Below are 23,561 nucleotides of genomic sequence, written 5' to 3'. Positions count from 1 at the left end.
TCTCAAATAACGTGGAACGGAGGGAGTATTAAAAAAATATTTTATGCGATTACCAAACAATTTAAATATATAAAGAATAAGAATCTAAATTCTAAATTTTAAATTGAGCGGCTCACCTAGAGTAGTTGACCATGCGGCCTGGATGGCTCCACAGTTAGCACTGGAGCCCAATCCACGGCCCGTGACCTGCCTCACTGTTTGTAGTGGACGATCCGCCCTTGCCCAGGTCTAAATAAATGTTGGTAGACTTTATTATTGTCATTATATATGTATATGTGTTGAAAAGAGTTGTGAGCGTGTAGTGTAGCAATCATGTAAGATTAGGTTGGGGGGAGAGGAATATAGTATTGATGTTGAGAAACAAACAAATGACTAACTCACGGGTGCCTTCTCTTACTCTCTAAAACCGCACTCCTGCGAACCTACTTTTCCGCCTGTGAATCCACCATATATATATATATATATATATTAATATATATATATATATATATATATATATATATTCTGCCCGTGACACCTCTCTCTCATACACCCCACCAAATCCAAAACTAACACTTTATACAATTATTAATTAATTCCTATAGTATTTTCTTTCCTCCCAAACTGAACATATAAATTAACCATACATGCCATTTCCTAATCCACCACTCTCCCATTCCACTAGCTACAATTTCTAACACAATGTCTCCTTGTGGCAGACTTGTGATTTTCCATATGACAGTGGTGGTAGTGCTGCTGAATTCGATGGGCACAAGATGCCACACCAAAGGCATTAGGCCTGAGAGAGCGGCCAACTCGGAGCAGCAGTTCATCAAATGGGTTGATTTTGTGGGAAGCTTAAAGCATTCCCTCTTCAAGACAGCCACCAACAAAGTCTCACCATCTCGCATCATCACAGTCCACAAAAACCCCATATATGGAGACTTCACTTCCATTCAGGATGCAATTCACTCTCTCCCTACCATCAATCTCGTCCGAGTCGTCATCAAGGTCCATGCAGGCCTTTACACGTTAGTGCTCTTTTGCCATTTCAGTCCGTCCACAAAATATTGTTCACTTTGTTTTTTTTTTCATTTTTAGTTAGTGGATCTCATTTTACACTAACTCATTACACTTATATTCTATTATAAAACTAATAAAATTAATTTATAAAAGTGGAATCATATTCCATTAATTTTTTTAACTCTCTTTTCTTCATATTTTTGCCAAGTGAAATGTAGACAACATTTGGTGGAGCGAGTGAGTAATTTGTAACTTAGCACTTAATTCTTTTTGGACTATGCAATATGTGTACTTTGGTTTGACAAGATGTTGAATAAGAAGAAAAAGAAATTGGTGTAATTACAAAATGTAACATGTGAATGAGTCCATCCATCCATGACTAGTGTTGTGATCTATTTGGGCTAAATAACAAAAGGTAGAGGTTCACGGGAATGAATGTATGTGATGTGTTGTGATTTTTGTTATTTTTGATGAAGTCTGAAAAATTAAGCTGGCAGGGAGAAGGTGGAAATACCTCCATTGAAATCATACGTAACGATCGAAGGTGCGGGAGCAGATGCAACGGTAGTGCAATGGGGCGACACAGCCCAATCGCAGCCTCTGGGGACGTACGGTTCGGCCACGTTCGCCGTGAACTCCCCATTCTTCATCGCCAAGAACATCACATTCAAGAACACCGCACCGGTGCCGGAGCCGGGAGCGGTGGGGAAGCAGGCGGTGGCGTTCCGGATATCGGCCGACACGGCAGTGCTGGTGGGGTGCAAGTTCCTGGGGGCCCAGGACACTCTGTACGACCAACTCGGGAGACACTACTACAGGGATTGCTACATCGAGGGGTCGGTCGACTTCATCTTCGGCAGTGGCCTCTCCCTGTTTGAGGTAAGGTACTCCCTTTTTCCTTCCGACATTACTTGTCACTGGTTTCCTTTTCTTTTTTCACGCTCATATTTTATTACCACTATAAAACTAATAAATTGGTGATCCCGACTCATCTAAAAATGGCAGAATTGTCATGTGCATGCTATAGCATCGAGGGTGGGGGCAGTGACAGCGCAGGGGAGAAGCAGTATATTAGATGAGAGTGGATTTTCGTTTGTCAAGTGCAAGGTGACGGGGTCGGGGGCGCTCTACCTTGGGAGGGCGTGGGGCCCATTTTCGAGGGTTGTTTTCTCTTACACCTACATGGACAATATCATCATCCCTAAAGGCTGGTACAACTGGGGTGATCCCTCTAGAGAAATGTATCTCTCTATCTCTCACTCAATTCTTCTGATCTTCTTGTAAATGAAGTGATTAATTGGAGTAGTATTGATTGATTTGATTTGCAGGACTGTGTTTTATGGGCAATACAAATGCACAGGAGAAGGGGCAAGGTTTGCAGGAAGAGTGGCATGGTCAAGAGAACTAACTGATGAAGAGGCCAAGCCTTTTATCTCTCTAAACTTCATTGATGGCACTGAGTGGATCACTATATGATTCTCATTTTTTCACCTATACATATCATTTTTTATGGATATTTAAAACCCCTACCTATGTATAAACTATTGTTCATCGTTACTCACGATTTTTTGTTCATACGGGACAAAAAGATAACGCAGATTACTAGTAGTAATTTTTTTATTCTTTGCACACACAATTTTTTTGTTAATTCTTTGCCATCAATCTTCTTTGCACAACCTTGACTGAATCTGCATAGCATAATAGGCATACAATAATACATTATTTTTATGTCAATTTTTAAGTGCAATTTCGATTTCGTCGATGAGTGCATGATTATGTGATGTGTACCATTGGAGAGTCCAAGTGAAGAAGTTATAACTAGCATATAGTTATATGAGTTTGATGACTTGTAATTTGACAATGAACAAACATTGTCATTGTCTACGCAATTTAAGGCAAGCGGTTTACTGGCCAATAGTAACATTTATTTTGTTTTTACAAAGATAGCAATACAAATTTTCTACTTCCTTCTAGCTTTGCCCTTTTTTTTGGAGTAACGCAAAGCCATAAACCTTTTTTGCTACGTTAGTCTATAGGTTCAAAATTTAACGACATTATTTAATTTCAAGTTTGATCAATAAACCCTTAGCTTTGAACTAATATATGGACAAATTGAAATTGAAAGTCATTTTAAATTCCAACAAATTTCGGGGTAAATACATACTCATACATAATGTTTAATCTTTGTTTCATATTAATACAAAAAGTTTAAAGTTTATATAAATCCAGGGGCGGACCGACGTATGCAGTTGGGGTCCCATGAAACCCCCAACAATTCAACCGTTTAGTATATATTTTATATTCAAAAGAAATAAATAGTCACTCAGCACAAGCGGTAAGTTTCTTAGCATAGGAACTACCTAAACCGTGTTTGAATCCAGCAAGATCAATTTGGGCTTTTATCATTTTATTTGTGTTATTACTATTTCTTATAATATTTTTTTATTCTCTTACATCAATTATACACAAAAAATTAATTTTTTATAGTACTTCACTAATAACTTATTTCAAAATTTATACTCCACATAATTGATAATTTCAAATTTTGAGCTATTTTTTGATGTTTTTTTCTACAACTATTATTTACAAAAATGTTCATGTAATATACTTCGTTAATTAACTTATTTCAAAATTTATTCATATTTAAAATTAAATATATGCATACATAATAATGTCGCAACTTTCTGCTAACATTAATCTCTACTAAACTCACCCACTATTTAAGATCACTTCAACACAGCAGATTGCAGAATACCAATCCCCAAATTATGACGAAATTTAAGCCTCCCTCGAAGCGAATAAAAACCGACCCCTCAATTTCTTCCAGGTAATATTGTAGAATTTGATTTTGGACTGCAGACAAATAAGGAGTTAATTGATTATCGATTTACATTTTGTCGGCCCCTTTTGCTAAAATTTATGATGGGAACAAATTGTTGTGCAATTCCAGCTACTATTTGCTTTTGAGCCACAAACATGGTTTTGTTGATTTTTGGTTAGTTGACAGTGTGTTATGTGTGTGATATCAGGATTCAACAGGCAAGGGACTATGCAGTTGCCCAAGCGCAGCAAGATGGTTGTACTGGAAACTTTAGAGTAATCGACTCCCCATGTGAAAACTATGTAGTTCCTGTCATTCCAACTCGTGCACAACTTGGTGGATGATTGTATTCCTAGTATAACTGCTGGAGTGGAAGTATGCCTAATTCCTGTTTTTTATCTTAAGGTGTAGATTTCTTAGGATATTGTCTTGAATACTAGTAGGCCTAATTCAATATAACCATATTAGATTCTTTGCTCGTGCCTAATCTTTTAGCTTGAGAATGGATAACACAACTCGAAATTTATGTTTGCAGTACTGAAGCTTTATAGTTGTAAGTAGTAGGAAATGGTGACAACTACATAAAAATACACCTCTAGCTAATTTATTTGAAGATCTCTAGGCTTACTAGTTAAGCTCTACACATGTACTAGATGTAACTCATACCAACTGAAAATAGTTTCAGCACACCTCTCTGACTTACAACTTTGGAGGAGAGAAGCATCATATTCGTTTCCATTTGTCTTCTCACTGATGGGCAGCCTTTGGCCACAGCGAGTCTTTCATTGCTGGTCTGCTCGAAGGGAATGTGCTGGTAGCCTGGTACACATCAATCCAAGCTTCCAAGTAGAGGGGATCCTTTAGATCCTCTTCCATAATGTCATCTATTTATTTGCCTTCTTGAATATGACGCCACACCAAAACTCTCGTTACCGTAATGACCCTCTTTTCCAGTTATCAATTCAAAAAGGACCACACCATCAATCTTCTCACTCACTCTTCTTGTTTGAGCATAATCTGAAATTGATCGCTAATAAGTTAATTTCCAGGGAATCTAATGAGATTCGAAAAATCATCACTTACCTGGAGCCATATATCCTAAGGAGCTGGCTACTACTGACATGGTATTAGGCTCTCAATGTTTGATCAACTTTCTTGCTAGGCCAAAATCTGTGATCTTTGCATTGAATTTAGAATCTAGCAGGATGTTGCTTGATTTTACATCTCGATGGATAGTCGGTGTTTGATACGGAGTGGCAGGTCTACAAGAGAGGAAGTCGGGAGGTTGTTTGGCCTTCGAATCCGGAAGAATAGCAAGGAAGATTTGGAAGTTGTGGTGGGGCGCAAATATCTCGGCAGCTTAGTTAGGAAGTTTGTTTTCTTTGTTTATTTGAATTTCCAATTAGTCTATAAATAGGAACTCTAATGGACATTTAGAATCATCTTTTTGGGAGATCATTTTGTGGACGATTTCAGATCGTAGGAGGCTCCTTCTGAGGAGTTCTTTTGCTCTTGTTATTTCTCATTCCAGTTTATAATAAAGCCTAGAGTTTTCCTTTTCCAAAGTTAGTGCTATTTCTTTGTGGCATTTTATCAAACGTTGGTGTGTAAGTGTTCAGTGAATCATTTCGTCGAGCATCTCTCGTGCTCGAATAAGCCGGCAGCCTTTACTCCTATCAATTGGTGCGGTGAACGATGGTGAACTCTAGGGGCGATTCAAGCCTCGACGGTGTGGAGAAGGCTACCGAGGAGCTCAAAGCCCAGTTCCAACGGACGGATGAGCGAGTCACGGCGTTGGAATCAAAACTCGACTCCTTGCTAGTCGAGATGCGAGCGGGTTTCGCATCCCTCACTCCTGGTTCCAAAGTACCACCGGAGGCCGACGCTTCCTCTGAAAATCGGGAATCAAATTCGGTCTCAGCTGGCAACAATTCAACGTCCCTTATGCCGACTTTCGATGGCACTGACGCCCTCGTGTTGCTAGCAAGGGCGGAGCAATATTTCTTGATTTCAGATACGGCGCCGGAGACGCGGATGGGCGTGGGGCCTTCCCTGGTATCAGCTGCTGCGGAAACGGGTTCCAAACCTGTCCTGGGCTCGGTTCGCACGGGAGCTGATGAAGCGCTTCGGGGGAAACGGAGCTTTGGATGAATATGAGGCTTTTGCAGCCGTGCGGCACACGGGTTCCCTCACTGAATATGTGGCAGCTTTCGAAGCGCGCCTCGCGCAAGTACCGGATATAGCTTGCCACCAGTATCTCGGATTCTTTATGGAAGCCCTCCGCCCTGAAGTCCGCCTCCAAATGAAGGCCGCCAAGATTACATTATATGAGGATGCCGTCGAACTGGCCTTGGATATCGACATGTTAGCGTCCCAGCCCCCTCCGCGATCAGCCCCAACCAACTATACGGGTCAGCAGAGACGCTCATTCTCCAAAGGGGACTCGAACTCCCCCTCTCACTTCTCGTCCACCTGGTCCTCTCGCCCGGTGTCCAAACGCTTCAGGAGTATTTCATCGGAAGAGTATAGGAAGCACATCGCCGCGGGCACTTGTTTCAGATGTGGCCAAAAGTTCGGCCCCGCCCATCGGTGCCCCCCAAAAACCCTGAATGTACTCGTCTGGGATGACGAGGAAGCTGCGCTCGAGGGCCCAGACTCGGACGACCTCCTTGATCAAGACTCAGAAGTAGAACTACAACTCTCGGAACTCTCGTCCAACGGCCTCGATTCATCCTATACTCTGAAACTGTTCGGAGCAATAGGCGACCACAAGGTGAAGGTTATGGTGGATAGCGGGGCAAGCCATTGTTTTATCTCAGACCACCTCGCCACCCTACTGCAGTTACCAGTGACTCCAACAACGCCCTATCCGTGATGCTCGGCGACGGGTCAAGGGTTCGGGCGGCAGGGATATGCCACGCCGTACCTCTGCAACTGGCATCCGAGGTCTTCCAACTCTCCTGCTACGTTTTTCCTCTACGCAGCATTGACGTCATTTTGGGAATCACATGGTTGTCCTCTTTGGGCGATGTCATGGCAAATTGCCAGCGTTTGACCATGGAGTTCTCAATCAATGGCCGCCCATTGACGATCCAGGGCGACCCCACTCTTACTCGCCGAGCTTGTTCGTCCCACGACATTCACCAATTGGAGGCAGGAGACTCGTGTTGGGTCCTGCGATCGATGGAGACTGGCACGACCAATGATGAATTCGGCCTGAGCGACTCGCTCACAGCAGCTGCTCGTTCCCAAATCCAGCGGGTCGTGGCCCAATTTCCGCAGGTCACCCGCCCAGCCACCGGACTACCGCCAGCACGCCGCACGGACCACCAGATCCCGCTCCAGCCAGACGCTCAGCCTGTCTCAGTCCGGCAGTACCGATACAACCATCTGTAGAAAGACGAAATGGAGCGACTCGTCACGGAGATGCTGGCCTCGGGCATCATTCAACCCAGCACGGTCCTCCTCGTCCGGAAAAAGGACGGCTCATGGTGATTTTGCGTCGACTACCGCGAACTAAACAAACGTACAGTGCCGGATAAGTACCCTATCCCGATTATTCAGGAATTATTGGATGAGTTACATGGGTCATGTTGGTTTAGCAAATTGGATCTCAAGGCCGGTTACCATCAAATTCGTATGGCCCCAGCCGACGTGCACAAAACAGCATTTCGCACGCACTCCGGCCACTACGAATTCATTGTCATGTCGTTCGGTCTCACCAATGCCCCCGCCACATTTTAGAGCCTCATGAACGACATCTTTCGGCCTTTCCTACGGAAATTCGACCTTGTGTTCTTTGACGATATTCTCGTCTATAGCACCTCATGGGACGCCCATATGAGCCACCTTCGACAAGTTTTTGAGGTACTGGAGGCTCATTCCCTCGTCGTGAATCCTAAGAAATGCCTTTTGGGTCGTGAAAGTGTGGAGTACCTAGGCCACGTCGTCTCTTACGAGGGTGTAAGCATGGATCCGGCCAAGGTATCCGCCGTGGTGCGTTGGCCGAAACCAACCTCTCTTAAAGGCGTGAGCAGTGTTGTTAAAATCGCGCCCCGAGCGCGCTTGGGTCGCGGGTCGCAAGGGTCGAGACCGACGTCGCCCCATTGTGGGTGGGTGGGACGAGATTCAGGGGTCGCCGTTGGGGCGGCTGAGGCGGCTGGGTCGAGCGGCTGAGGCGGCTGGGTCGAGCGACTGGGGCGAGCGGCTCGAGCGACTGGGGCGAGCGGCTGAGGCGAGGAAGAAGAAGAAGATCGTCGGTTTCGACGGAACCAGGGTAGAGAGAGAATGGGGAAGGGAAAGTGAAAGTGGAAAGTGAAAGAGAGAGAGTGAATGGGCTTTTGCATATGAGGTGGGGACCACTTCTGTTTTGCTAGTTGGTCTTGACAAGTTGTATATTACTATTTCTTTACATATTAATGAATATTTTTTCGTATGATGCAGTATGTTTTAATACATTTAGTAACACTTAGTTTTTTGTTAATTACACCTATTCCATGGAGTATTATCGCAATATACAAATTATATTATTATAAAAGAAATATTATTATAAAGAAGTATTATTCAACATAAAAATCAATACTTAATTTTCATAATATAATTTTGAATACTAAAAAAGTATTTAGACAATGGTTTCAATTATTTATTTTGTGTTACACTTATGACTTATGAATTGTTTTGATATTTTGATAATTTCTATTTTCCACTTTATCTCTATTCACATAAATTACGTCGACATTTATATTATTTGATATATTATAAACATTAGAGTAATATATTTATTTGATTTAATATTAAAAGGCAAAAAAATTAGCCTAGATTAGTGGGTCTCTCGACCCAGTCGACTCGTCGACCCGCGACCCGAATTTTCACCTTATCGACCCGGTGCGACCCTCGACCCTAACAACGGGCGTGAGGGGTTTCCTCGGGCTAACCGGATATTACAGACGATTCATTCGGGATTACGGCAAGATCGCAGCTCCACTCACTTCCTTGCTTAAGAAGGCAGGGCAGGAGGCGCCCAAAAAGACATGGAGTTGATCGGCCGATGCGGAGTTGGCTTTCACTGCACTAAAAAAGGCTTTGACGACGGCTCCCCTGCTTCGAATGCCGGATTTCTCACAAGACTTCGTGATCGAATGCGATGCATCCGGCCGCGGGTTGGGGGCAGTCCTAATGCAGAATCGACAACCGGTGGTGTATTTCAGCAAGACGTTGTCCACGCGATGGCTTGCAAAATCGGCGTATGAAAAGGAACTGATGGCTTTGGTCTTGGCCATCCAGCATTGGCGCCCGTACCTCCTGGGTCGACGGTTCGTAGTGCACACTGACCGGCGGAGCTTAAGGCAGCTGCTCGCTCAGCCTCTCTCAACGCCGGCGCAGCAGAATTGGGCAGCCAAGTTGCTTGGCTATGAATTTTTGATAGTGTACAAAGATGGAAAGCTCAATCGCGCGGCCGACGCATTGTCACGGCGGGACGAGGACTCCGTCGAACTCACCGCAATATCTCGCCCAACTTGGCCGGATTGGGCCGAGATTCAGGCCTCCATCGGGTCAGACACGGCACTGGCGAAAATAAAGTCGGACTTGGCGTTGGGTAAGCTGGCCCCGTTACAGTACGAGCTGATCCACGGCGTTTTACTTTATAAAGGGCGTATCGTGGTGCCCACTCACTCGCCTTGGATTCAAAAGCTTTTGGCCGAATATCACCTTACCCCAAAGGGCGGCCACGCCGGGGCATATCGCACATACCGGCGTATCGCGACGAATGTGTATTGGCCCGGGATGATGAAGCATATCACAAATTTCGTCGCCGCATGGGCCACCTGCCAGAAGCATAAGGTGGACACCCAAGCACCGGCCGGGCTGCTAGTACCGTTACCCATTCTGGAGCGCGTTTGGGAAGATATCAGCATGGACTTCTTGTCGGGACTACCTAAATCGGGTGGCATGGACTGCATTTTCGTGGTGGTTGATCGCCTATCAAAGTATGCCCATTTCTTGGGCCTTCGTCACCCTTTTTCAGCCAAGCAAGTGGCCGACTTATTTACCAAGGAAGTAGTGAGACTTCATGGAATTCCAAGCTCAATTGTGTCAGACCGTGATCCGGTTTTCTTGAGTTCTTTCTGGGGTGAGTTGTTTCGGGCAACGGGAACGAAAATACGGATGAGTTCGGCCTACCACCCCGAGACGGACGGCCAGACGAAGGTCTTGAATCGCTGTTTGCAAACATACTTACGTTGTTTCTCCTCCGAGCGACCCAAGCAATGGAGCAAGTGGTTAGCGTGGGCTGAATATTGCTACAACACCAGTGCCCACTCGGCGTCCGGCACCACTCCCTTCGAGGTTGTGTATGGTCGCCCGCCTCCTACTATACATAATTATTTACCCGAGGAGATTCGCGCACATGCCGTCGTGGAGTCGCTGAGGTCAAGAGACGAGGCATTGCTCCACTTGAGGCACCATTTGCTTCGCGCGCAGCAGAGGATGGCGGTCTCGGCAAACAAACACCGTCGGGATGTGGAGTTTGAGATAGGCGAGCTGGTATACTTGAAATTCAGACCCTACCGGCAGTCCACTCTGTTCACAGCGGCAAACAGGAAGCTCGCGCCAAGATACTTCGGCCCTTTTCGGGTGGAAGCCCGAATTGGCAAGACGGCTTACCGTTTGGCATTACCCAGCGGTTCCCGTATCCACCCAGTGTTTCATGTGTCCTTACTTAAGAAGGCGATTGGCGAGGAGGTGTCGGAGCAAGACTTGCCGGAGAGCATTCTGAAACGCCGACATATCACACGCGACGGAGAGCAAGTCCAACAAGTGTTGCTCAAATGGGAGGGACAAGAAGTGGACGAGGCCACGTGGATGGACGTCGCGGATGTACGGGGCCAATTTCCTTACTTCCGCCTTGAGGACAAGGCTGTTTCGGCGAGCGGTGCAGTTGATACGGAATGGCAGGTCTACAAGAGAGGAAGTCGGGAGGTTGTTTGGCCTTCGAATCCGGAAGGATAGCAAGGAAGATTTGGAAGTTGTGGTGGGGCGCAAATATCTCGGCAGCTTAGTTAGGAAGTTTGTTTTCTTTGTTTATTTGAATTTCCAATTAGTCTATAAATAGGAGCTCTAGTGGACATTTAGAATCATCTTTTTGGGAGATCATTTTGTGGACGATTTCAGATAGTAGGCCTCCTTGTGAGGAGTTCTTTTGCTCTTGTTATTTCTCATTCCAGTTTATAATAAAGCCTAGAGTTTTCCTTTTCCAAAGTTAGTGCTATTTCTTTGTGGCATTTTATCAAACGTTGGTGGGTAAGTGTTCAGTGAATCATTTCGTCGAGCATCTCTCGTGCTCGAATAAGCCGGCAGCCTTTACTCGTATCAGTGTTGAGCAGTGATGGTGCAAATAGGTGAGACCTTGAGCAGCTCCAACTGCAACATGGTGGACTGAACCTGAGATGTTGCACGATCTGTTTGTGCTATGAAGCCATCTATCTAGACTACGGTTCTCCATGTACTCATACACAAGAAGCTTTAAGGTCTCACTTGAAATGCAGCAAAGTAGTTTCACTATGTTGGAATGCTGAATAGTGCCTAGTATCCGAATTGCAGCTAGGAATTCTTTCTCAAATATCTCCGCTAATTTAACTTGTCCCAGATCCTCTTAACAGCCACATATTCTCCTGAGCGGCTTATGGATACACGGAATACTCTCCACTTCCAATTTTATTCTCTGTCTCTTGAGCTCGACAATATGATTGCTTCTGTGAAATTTAGCCTCTGGAATGGAGTGAGCTTCCAAGTTGAGCCTGAAACCTGCTTTCGCTTTATGTAACTTCTGCAAACATACATTGTGTAAAGAAAGACTGCTAGGAATTGACAGAGATGCAAGAGCAGTCAATTCTTGTGGTATCCTGAAAAATGGTTGTTCATCAGCTCGAGCAATTCCACTTTAGAGCCTAGTTTGTCTGGTAGCTCACCAAAAAACAAGTTGTTTCCTACCATCAGCTCAGTTAGATTCTCTAATGTCCATATGCCATCAGGGATTCTACCAGAAAACTTCTTGTCATGAACTCGAACTATCTCCAAACCGTTGCAATCACCTAAAGAATCTGGCAACCCGGCTGTCAATTTGTTATCAAAGACTACCACCCCTCTAAGTACCTTATTTGCACACAAATCTCTGGGCACTTCACATTCAAAGTGGTTTTCAGACACCTCAAATGTTTGCAGCTTCGAGTACCTCCCAAACTCTGTTGGTAATACACCTGATAGGTTGTTGGTGAACAACTTGATATTTACCATTTGTGGTAATCTGGCTAAGTTTGCTGGGAATTTTAAAAACTTCAACTGTTAGCTGATTTTTTTGAATCGATATAATTAATTTATCAAACATCCTGAACACATAATCACATAAGAAAAATTAAAAAGAGCATCCAAGGCGGACCCATAAATATCTGTAGTTTACTAAAAAGTTGAAGATTCCTCTTCAACATGTCTCTTCTTTTTCTTTTGATTTCTGAATAAACAAGAATCTTACATATCTTTCAACAGTCCACTGATCTATAATCCATGTCTATTGGAAGAGAATACAATGATCATTGTAAACTAATCTAATTATTTATCACGGGGCACAATACCCCAATATATCAACTCTCAAAAGCTTTAAACTACACTCGGATATGTACCACAGGTCAGAAGTTAGGCAGACTTGCATCTCATACACGGACTGGGTCTGTCAGTCTATTACTGGTGTGTCGGCTTAACCTTCAGCAGCTAGCGAGGATCTTAGAGTATCCGATACTGACATACTTTGTGTGGCATAATGGAACAATGTCTTATGAAACAGAGGGGATAGATTCTCCACCAAGGCACGCAAACACTTGTTTCAAGTTTCCCCTTGAAGGCCGCGCATTTATAATGTGCTTGCTTAGAAAAACTAACCGTCTCCTCAACTCCAGCTTCGTGAGTTCTCTCTTAGCGAACGACCTTCCATCATCAAAGTTTCCTGTTGGAGCATTTCACAGTCAGAGATCTTTGAATCACTTCCAAACAAAATTACTCAAAACCTAAAAAACTTGCGCCAGTATACCAGTGGACTTTTTTTCATTTTTAATACTCATTGCACAATTTGGTATTCAACCAATCACATAAATCCATGTGGACTCCGAGCAACTTGTACATATGAGCTCAAAGTTTAAATAAATACGTATGATTTCATTAATCTAGGCACTATTGTATCACATTGAACATTCTAATAAGAGCGCATAACCTTAAATGCAGAAACTTATAACACATGCAGAGAGTAGTAAAATATCTTAATCCTACCTGCTTCATCAAAAAATGATGTAAAAACAGCCAGACAAACGCATACACTAATATCCTCTCCTGCAAAAATGTAAATGAAAAAAGATGTAAGCAAATGCTTTAGCAGTCGATGAAATTCTGTCCAAATCACAATGTATTAAATTATCATGCATAAACAATGTCATTAAGGAATATGGAGAGAAAGAAGGAACTGCAAATGCATTTATGTTGAGAAGCCAAACAGAGATAGACTGGCAACTAGATAGAAATAAACAAGTCAAATATAGGAAGAAGAGATGCATAACAGTACAAGACATAATGATATATTACCATCGTTACATCTTTTACATTGAATGCAACATGAGAGCGCTTACCATTGCAACAGCAGATGAGGAGTGTATTCCCCTGTCTTAACTGAGACTGGGCAAAGGTCAGAGCAGACGGAAGATTCCTTAACAAACTAAAACGGTCAAGTTTAGAGTCCTGTCAAAAAAAGAGCAAAGGGAAAACTGTTAATGTCAAGATAGGAGTAGAATATGATACTATTATTCAGTATAGTATACAAGAGACCTACACATATATATAGGGAAAAGTTCAAACTAGGTTACAAATATATATATAAGGAAACCTTAAAACATTTACTCTACAGCACTCCCCCTCAAGCTGGAGCATATATTGGTGGTGGCCAAAAGAAAGACAAGGAAATGCAGGATATCAAAATCTATAAAAACAATTGATAATAATACAAACCAGAATTGGCAAGTGCAAATACATCCCAGGATTGTGGAGAGACACAGAAAATGATTCCCTATTACAGTTCAATATGCAGCAGGTCGGAGGGGCTTCCATGGCTGCAAATTAGGACATCATTAAAATGGGTTTGAGATCTATATTCACAAATCCACAAAGCACATCTTGTAAAAAAAAATCAATTTTTTACAACCTCACAACAAAAATTTAGGTTTTTCTCATCCTGCTTACTCCCAACTTCATCTGTAAAATTCTAGGATGATCTATTACATTCATAGTTTAGCACTCATTTACTAAGTTAGGATAAAAAAGGTTCAAACTGAATTTTTTTTCCTCACTTAAGGACAAATATTTTAGATCAGAAAGGAAAAATCAACATTTTTTCCAAGTCAAAGATGCTGTACGAGTAATACCAAGTAGAGATTTGCAAACTGCAATGTTGGTTATGCGATGATGGTAACTTGATTTATCATCCTCAGGAATTGTTCCGCTATCCAACTGTAATGACTCTTCTATCGGAAACTCATTTGCGCTCCCAGGGCACTTAGAAGCTCTGACAGACAATTGCGGTGCATGTTCTCCCCTGTGTGCACGACAAACACGGTCTTTTTCAACAATATTTGCAATCTTTTGATTACATGATGTGTCAGGACCTGATCTTATTATATCATTCACATGTTTCCAGAAAAGATCTGGCGATAAGCCTCTAGCCCAACTCTCTTCATCATCTCCAGCTCCAGCAATATAATTCCAACTAAATTCGGATGTAGTTCGCTTCTGAGAGCCACTTAAAGATGATGTCGAAACAAGTATGATTGGTGTAAAATCCCAAGAATCATATTCAGGTACTTCATTTAACCAGATAACAGTTTTTGTGAAATCCATAAGGGTCTTAGAGGTTTCCTCAAAGCTAATGCAATAGAGGCAATATCAGCTCCACTAGCCTCTAATTCCATGTCCCAACCTTCCAAACGCTTTTCAATCATTTCTTTCTCAGTTTGAGAAACCCAAAGGGGAAGATACAAGGAACAATCCCTGATAAAATGGGCATTGGTCAGGATTCACTGGCTCATTTAAGATGCCTGATTGCTATTGAAACAAAGAAATGGAGGTCAACACTGATGCATGTGAATATTAGAAGCACGTATTCAAGCTAACGAGAATATTCAAAAGGACAGCAAGATAAAATGGGCAAAATTGGAAACTGTTATAAACTTATTATCCAACAAATGAATGAGAAGGGACGTCAGGGGCTCATCAGCATGCAGGATATCAAAGAGAGATGGCAATTGCTGCAAAATTCAACAACATACAAGTGTGCAATGAGTCACTACTAATACTTGCAAGTTGCAACCTTCACTTTATATTTACAAGCTACATCCAAAACTTGAGCTCATATCAGATTACATCTGGCTGAAGGTAGAATCTAATGCATGGGCAAACTCAAAAGAAATGAAGTTTAAGCAAACTAAACTTAATAGCAGAACTGCAAAATATTTTCATTCAAGAGTTTGCCAAGAAAGAAACACAATAAAACTCATAGTTTGTGCCCTAGTTAATTGAATATGAGGCAGCACAAGCATACAAGTCGGTAAATGCAAGAATATCAAGAGGCTGGTTTACACTTGCGATAGATTATTAGTTCCTACTTTCTAAGACACAAAAATATTTCTAAATAAAAGAACTATAAGATGTGTATTTTTTGATTCTTTTGAATGCACTTCACGTCACAATTGGTTTCCTCCCTTCATTTCTTGTAAAAAAACACTGGGGGGATGCTTGCAGAATTGGGGGAAGGAAATGGAAAAGAATATGGTGGTCTTAGAAGGAAATGTCGTATAACTAATAATTTCATTCCATATCTCATTCCTAGGGATGAGCCATATCCCCTAAATGTTGGGGAGTGGCAGTGAGCACCCAGAAAACTGAAACCTTCAATTTTACAGAACAAAAAAGACTCAACTTTCATTAAACTTGGACCCTAGCCAAACCAAGTGATATTATAACCGATCCATGATGTTGCAACACAAAATGTATTTTTTTATTGACAATGAGTTTAACACGGGAAAAACCAAAATCTTCACTTATGATATAACTAAAAACCATTGATCTTTCAACATATCAATTAGAACACTAAATTCTTATGACATAAATGCTTTTGTGTCTTGACTTACACAAATTGTTACATTTTGCAACCTAATCCCCTTTTATGATAGTTAACCATTCAAACATTAAATTTTTCACTACAACCCTTCAGTATATCTCAACTCCCAAGTTTTCCTATTTTTGAGTTATATTCTGTTTTTCAACAATAAGGTTAGAGAGCCCTATTGCCATTGCAATAAAATTCTTAACAACTTCACCATCGGTAATCTGTTTATAGTTCTACTTTTCTAATTTCCAAACTCAAAAAACAGCACATGTGAAGTTCAGAGTTATAACTGATCATTATATGCCACAGTCTGTTTAAGACCAGAGGCGATGATCAAAGAGCTTTGTGCATCCCAAATAGTTGATGCATAACAGAAGTAAATTACTCCCTCCATCCCTTAAATTTTGTCACATTTTTTCAAGACAAACAAGTTTTACTAGGTCAAGGATAAACTTCAAGAGTAAATAGTAATACATGCAGGCCAAAAAAACAATATCTATACTTACATTCTGCGGACAATCACATTTGTCCAGTCTTTTCTTATAATTGAAAATTGCACGATTTAAGACACAAGTCCAAATTGGAATAGTCTTTGACATGCTATCAGGAAACCTCTTCCCTTTCCGTGTTGAATCAACAATGATACATCCTCCCTTCTGTGCTACCCACCAAAAAGCACATAGACAAGTCAATATACTTTGTAAACTGCTGCAACTGACTTAAAAGCATAATAAGACACTTAAAACACAATTCATTCTTGGTAAAGCATAATAAGTCAATATACTTTGTAAACTGCCCGCCCAACTCTTTCCTCTTATCCATGGAAGCCTCGCACAGATAATGATAACGGTAGGACAAAGCCGCACTTCCCCAACTAATAGTCTTCACCTCTTCCGGATCCTCAAGCGCATTCAACCACATAAATGGAACCTTACACCCCGTGGTGTCTGGTAGAATGAGACCTCCTAACAAAATTAGGGCTTGGATACGTGCCCTTTGGGTGTATACGTACGTAGGTAGGTCATCACCCGGAGGCATCCTCGTCTGGTTGATCAGCGCGGTCATCAGCAAACCGCCTTGCTTTGTCTCTATGGAAGTATCTTGTATCCATCCCAACAGATCGCGGCACTTGTTGGTCCAATCTGGATAGTTGACATGATAGTCATGCCCTGTGAAAACGTGATCGTCCGCCCTCAAGCCCCAAATGGCTTGCACATCTTCCAAGGTCATCGTCGCCTCTCCGATCGGTAGATGGAAAGTGTGTGTCTCCGGCCTCCAACGCTCAATCAAAGCCGTGGTCAGCTCATTGTTGACCTTCATCGACCTCCCACAATGCATCACGCCTTTGAAACCAAAGGCGTCAACCCAATACCTCACATTCTCATGAATGTCGACGTCTCAAGTCTTACTTTCTGTCCTTCGGAATTTAAATACTTGTGTTGTGCCCTCTTTCATTAGTTTATTTGAAATGTGATGTTTCTGCAGATATAGCACGGACGGGTCTTCGGGTCCATATAATAATTATCCGCTTGAACTTGAAATCTCCATCTAATCTAAGTACATATTCACAAAACAACAATTACAAACTCACATTTACAATACAAATAACATATACTTTCAAATTCATCGTCAAAATAACAAAACATCATAAACCAAATGATTCACTCCAATTCAACACAATTCATGATTTATAATGCATAATATAACTACTAAATTAGAAGGTTAAATTAAAAGATACATTTCAAACCATACTCTATTCTCTAATAACAACCAAAATCACAACACCAAGCATCTCAAACATATCAAGAACTATACAATAGAATGAATTTCACCAATAATATCCATTACAATTAACAAAACAACAAAACATCGGCTAAAATTGAGCAATTTGTTGTAAACCCTAATTTACAAAATTGAGAGAAATCTAAACAAAATATGCAAATTAACAACAAATAAGGGAGGAATGTTGAAAGATTGAATGAAACTTGCCGGAATACGAGGGGAAATCATCGAAATTGCCAATGAAAAATTGCCAAGAAATCACCTTTCTCTCTTTCTGTTGCGTCTGAATGAGGCTACTGCCTCTCCCTCGTCTGATTTATGCGAATTAGAGACGCATGAGGCTCATGCGCCTCTCCCTAAGACGCATGACGCTCATACGTCGTCTAATAAAATTTTAAAAAATAGCGACGCATGACTCTTATGCATCTCTCTTTGTGACGCATGACGCTGATGCGTCTTTAAAAAAATTCGGAAAAAATTAAGATGCGTCTCTATAAAAGACGCATAATTGTCATGCGTTTTATTAAAAAGAGACGCATGAGGGTCCCTCATGCGTCTTGCGAAATAAAAAAAATTCAGTATACTCGAGGAATGTTAATGGTAGGCTAGAACCAAAAAAGAAAAAACCCCTTCTCTCTCTCCTCCTTCCAATGCCGGCGACAACAGATCACCGCCTCCACTTTGGCCTCTTCTTCTCTTTCTGCTCCGACTTCTTCGCTTTCTTCCTGGAAAATTGACATTGGGAAGTTACAAAGAAATTTGAAGATAAATTTATGATTGGTGCCTGAAGCTGGGAGGTGAAATCGGCGCCGTCTCAGCAATGGCAGTTTTATTGCCCTCCACGAACTGCTCGGAGCCTCCAGCTCCGCCACCGTCACTGTTCTCTCTCCGCCGCGCAAATTTATTTCCACTCGCCTCCACCCTCCGCCGACTCAGGCCGGCAATCGTGTCGTCGCTTCCAAGTCTCCGGAACTTTTCACTCGGAAAATAATTTAACAACGACTGCAATTCATTACGGTCAATTGGAGCCTATCACCGTCTTCTCCAGTATTCAAGCTTTTCAACTGCGTCATCCGATGGGAAACGAGAAGAGTAAAAAATTTCCAAGGTTAATGAATGTGATCGGTCGTGGATAGATGTTTATTTACCGGAACAGGTGCGGCCACTATGCTCAGCTGGCGCGGCTGGACAAGCCGATTGGAACTTGGCTCCTGGCCTGGCCTGGCCTTGAAAATGGGAAAACGCCAACTCGGTTGGCATGTGTAAAGAAGCAGTTTTAGGCATAATGTTGAGTTTGATCTAAGTGGTTTAGTTGACAGACTTAAGTTCATGCAGCATTTTGTGCTAGTGCGTTTGAATCCCACTTACAGCATTTTGTGCTAGGTGTTGGATCATGTTTGCTCGAGCATGTTCCTTGATAATTGCTTCAAGCACTAACCATAGATGACTGTTTTTCTTAGTTGTATTCACCCTGAGAATGCACACCCAAAGAATGAAAGAAGATAATTGTGATGATTCGGAAGTTTACTGAGGTGATATTTTGGGTTTAAAGGTCAATTACGATGGCGGCAGCTCCAGAGAGCCTTCCGGATATTAAGATGATGATACTTTTTGCGTGGCGCAGGGTGCACTATTAATGATCTAGTAGATCGAGATATTGACACCAAGGTAGATATCAGTCTAAAATTGTACTCCCTTTGTTTCATGATCGTATTCCTTTTTTGATATGTTTCAATTGAGTTAGAGTCGTTTCCTTTTTTGGCAAAATACGCCCCACTTATTTCTCTTATTTTATTATCTCTCTTATTTTACTCTTTTCTACTTTATTCTCAGTCTCACTCTGACTTAACTTTTTAAATATGTATTCCTTAATCTCCATATCCAAAAGAAACGCTCCAACGGAACGGAGGGAGTACATTATTGGCTGTATGTGTTCAAGATTTTTAACGAATCACCGGGTGTGCTTTAGTGTCTAATACTGTGGGTCAGGGATGGCACCAAGAGAGAACAAATCTTAATACTTTTAGCTATTTCATTATATCTTTAGCGATTGCATCGCATCATATGATTTGTCTTCATGTTTACTGTGCATCCTTCTTCTTTCTATTGATTGTATTACTTCTGCTTTTGATAGTTTAACATGGTGTAGGTAGCAAGGACAAGGTCAAGGCCCATAGCAAGTGGTGTACTATCACCATTTCGAGGGCTTTGTTTTCTTGGTTTTCAATTGCTTTTAGGGTTGGAAATTCTTCTGCAACTGAACAATTATAGGTTTGTACTCATTCTTACGGAGTACCTTTTAATTGCTGCTGTTTATTTCCTTGAATTGGCGTGCTGGCTTAAGAGCTTAGCATTAATGGATATACTGTAGTGCTGATCTCTTAGAAGCTCTTAGAAGATACAGAATATATGAAAAGAACAACCTTAAGTATATAAGTTTTACCTAGTACTCAATCTCATCCACAGCTAGCATTTCTAGAGGGATTCAATCAACTTGCATACTATGTAACAGAAGCTCTGAATTGCTATTTTTTATTAAATAATTCTAGGAACCAGGATAGCAGAAAGTACAGTGATTATGATGTATTAACATATAATGGACTATGTCGAGGAAATGTATCCAACTAGTGGAATTTGTTGCATGTATGATTCAATAAGGAATATTTTGAGGGTATCAGGGAGCTCTTACACTTGTTAGATGTCATTCTTCTTAGGAAGTAGGAATGATTTCCAAATTCTGTATTATGTAGAAATTTGGAATATATGTTGAATGTTGATTACGTGTGTATGTTGCTTGTTTATTGCTTGACTCATAAAACATTATGCAGCCGCGTTCTTGGAGCATCATCTCTGCTGCTCGTCTTTTCATACCCTCTGATGAAGAGACTGACATATTGGGTATTGAATTATGATCTCGATCCTTTTTCATCCTTGCATTCGTCTTTTTATCTTGAGAGGGGGCAAGGTGAGTGGAGGCACTGCACACCACACATATGCAGTCATGCACGCATACACCAATGAACTTATGTCTGCTTCTGTACTTCGACAAGCTCTTTCATACAATTATCTAATATATCTTTCGATGTGTATCTATGTCGTGCAGCCTCAGGCCTATCTTGGATTTGACATTTAACTGGGGTGCTTTACTTGGTTGGGCTGCTGTTAGAGGAAGCCTTGATCTGTCTGTAGTGATCCCACTTTATGCTTCTGGTGTATTTTGGACCCTAGTTTATGATACGATTTATGCGCATCAGGTATTGGCTTATCTTCGATTCATGCAGTGTGGTTCTTGATATAAATTTCCTAACTGGATTTGTATGTCATTGTGATTTAGGAAATCTAATATCTTTAGGGCTTTTAAGAATTTGGTTCTTTCCTTTGGAGTTATATCTTATGGGTATCATTTAGCTCCCACAAAAAGTTTTGGGGAAAAGTTAGCCTGGTTTTTTTATTTTTATTTTGGCTTGCTCATATTTCCATGATTCCATCCTAAGTTCAAGTAGTATATGATAAAACTTGTCACCATAAATAAGAATTGATACTTAGTGTCCTTCATTCTACATCCGCCATTAATAATTTCCATAATATCAGTTCTTCCATAACAATGACTATTTTGTTGTTTTTATTTGAACATTTCGGTGCTGAATGTTAAACCTCTATATGAAACAAATAAGTGCTTGTGAATATTATGTATTTCCGTTTTTACAGAATATGTGGTTCTAGTGCAAGTAAATAACAATTGTACATGTAGGACAAGGAAGACGATATGCGAGTGGGTGTGAAATCAACGGCATTGAGGTTTGGAGATTCAACAAAAGTATGGATTTCTGGGTTTGGGGCAGCATGTATCAGTAGCCTTGCTCTTAGTGGACATAATGCAAATCTTGGTATGCCATGTTTATTCTTATCTCTTCCAGTACATATTTGTGCTTCTCTGCTACTAATGGCTCTCCATATTTACATGTCTCTTCCTTCACCTCTTTGATTGTGATGGTTGGTATAGAATGGCCATATTACGTATTCTTAGCTGCTGGATCGACACAATTAGCTTGGCAGATATTCACAGTGGACCTTTCAAGCCGTGCTGATTGCTACAGAAAGTGCGTACCGCAATTCATGATTTCCGTTGTTTATGTTTGTAAATGCGCATATTCTTATCTATTATCTTCTACATCTCTGAAACTATTGGACTTTGAATAGAAAATATAATGGAAATTGATGCATGTATTCTCAGCAAATTTCAAACTAGTCAGATCTTTTTTGGGTATGCTCTCTGAAGTGCTTTTAATGCTATCTCTTTCTCTTGTGTTTTTTCTTATCATCAGATTTGTATCCAACAAATGGTTTGGAGCTATTATCTGCACTGGGATTCTTTTTGGAAGACTCTTATCATGATGGAATTAACATCAGGTATTAAACACCAATACAACTATACATAATCTTGAATGGGATAAGTTTCTTGTAAATACTACTCCTTCCGTCCCCAGAGAGTATGAACAATGGATTCGGCACGGGTTTTAATAAATAAGGGGAAAAGTGAGTGAGAGGGAGAGAGGGTAGTGGAAATTATGGTAGTGGAGAATGAGGCCCACACTATTGTAACGGTATAAGTTGTTACTGATAATAGTATAAGTCGTAAATAAAATGATGTGTAGGGGCAATGTGTTTTTTGAATTTTTCAAAATTAGAAAGTTCATACTTTTTAGGAACCGATTGAGGTAGTAGTTGTATAGCTAGTAACTCCATCTTCATCTTACTATTTCATTGTCTTTACATATAAATATTCCATAATAGATTTAGAAGCATTCTTGAGCACTTGTGTCGATGTTACAGTATCAGGGGTTGATAGCTTTCCTAGGCAATGCCCTGCAGTTGCAAACGCGTGCTCAACCGTGCTCTCCATACCCATTTTACCATAAACCGAAGGCGTAACACAATTCAGAATAGAAGATCCCGAATGCCGTTCAAGCTAGCATTGGCTTACGTATTGGACATTGGTGACGACCGTTTTAAGGGCACCTGAGGATGCTCCCATTGTTTGCTTTTCAGCAGCTTCAACTGCGTCTATTACTCCTTCTGTCCATGAATAAAAGATGTAACTGTTGGTTTCTTGGGATTACAAGAGATACAACCGGGCGTAATACAACCCAAAAGGAAGAAAAAGAGAAACTGAACTGAATGAAATTACAATTGGAAATCGAAACAACTGAACCAGTATGATAGCCGAGTCGAGGAGGCCTCTTCCCGCAAGACGAGATACGCCCCGGTAGTGCTCTCGGTTTGGCGTGTCGTCCCCAAAGGTAAAACGGCTACGTCTCTTTTGATGCAGCACCGCAATCAGCAGAGCTCCGACGAACTGGATGAAGAAGAGGGCAGAGCTTCGACAGAAAGACAATGCAGAGAGAGGGAAAGTGATTACAAGAGATACAATCGGGCATAATACAACCTAAAAGGAAGAAAAAAGAGAAACTGAACTGAATGAAATTACAATTGGAAATCGAAACAACTGAACCAGTATGATAGCCGAGTCGAGGAGGCCTCTTCCCGCAAGACGAGATACGCCCCGGTAGTGCTCTCGGTTTGGCGTGTCGTCCCCAAAGGTAAAACGGCTACGTCTCTTTTGATGCAGCACCGCAATCAGCAGAGCTCCGGCGAACTGGATTAAGAAGATGGCAGAGCTTCGACAGAAAGACAATGCAGAGAGAGGGAGAGTGCTTATGCTGTTATGCTTGTGAATTAGTAGTGTAGATGCATGGAGTG

General features: G+C 41.5%; 1 protein-coding gene and 3 pseudogenes across 1 annotated transcript; 2 read left to right on the top strand and 2 right to left on the bottom strand.

The window, feature by feature from the left end:
• Positions 1-632: 632 nt before the first annotated feature.
• LOC121791597 (probable pectinesterase 53) lies at positions 633-2,577 on the top strand. The gene is made up of 4 exons (XM_042189473.1): positions 633-1,010; positions 1,500-1,881; positions 2,008-2,243; positions 2,331-2,577. The coding sequence occupies exons 1-4, from the start codon at positions 682-684 to the stop codon at positions 2,476-2,478; spliced, it is 1,095 nt and encodes a 364-aa protein (XP_042045407.1). The 5' UTR covers positions 633-681; the 3' UTR covers positions 2,479-2,577.
• A 1,462-nt stretch (positions 2,578-4,039) lies between these two features.
• Positions 4,040-11,662, bottom strand: LOC121791602 (annotated as a pseudogene).
• Positions 11,663-12,637: 975 nt separating this feature from the next.
• On the bottom strand, positions 12,638-17,357 carry LOC121791601 (annotated as a pseudogene).
• A 1,035-nt stretch (positions 17,358-18,392) lies between these two features.
• LOC121791600 lies at positions 18,393-22,411 on the top strand (annotated as a pseudogene).
• The last annotated feature ends 1,150 nt before the right edge of the window (positions 22,412-23,561 follow it).

This window comes from Salvia splendens, unplaced genomic scaffold, assembly GCF_004379255.2.
Source record: "Salvia splendens isolate huo1 unplaced genomic scaffold, SspV2 ctg848, whole genome shotgun sequence".
Lineage (NCBI taxonomy): Eukaryota > Viridiplantae > Streptophyta > Magnoliopsida > Lamiales > Lamiaceae > Salvia > Salvia splendens.
The sequence above is the reverse complement of the archived record's forward strand: the minus strand, read 5'-3'. Positions and strand labels throughout refer to the sequence as shown.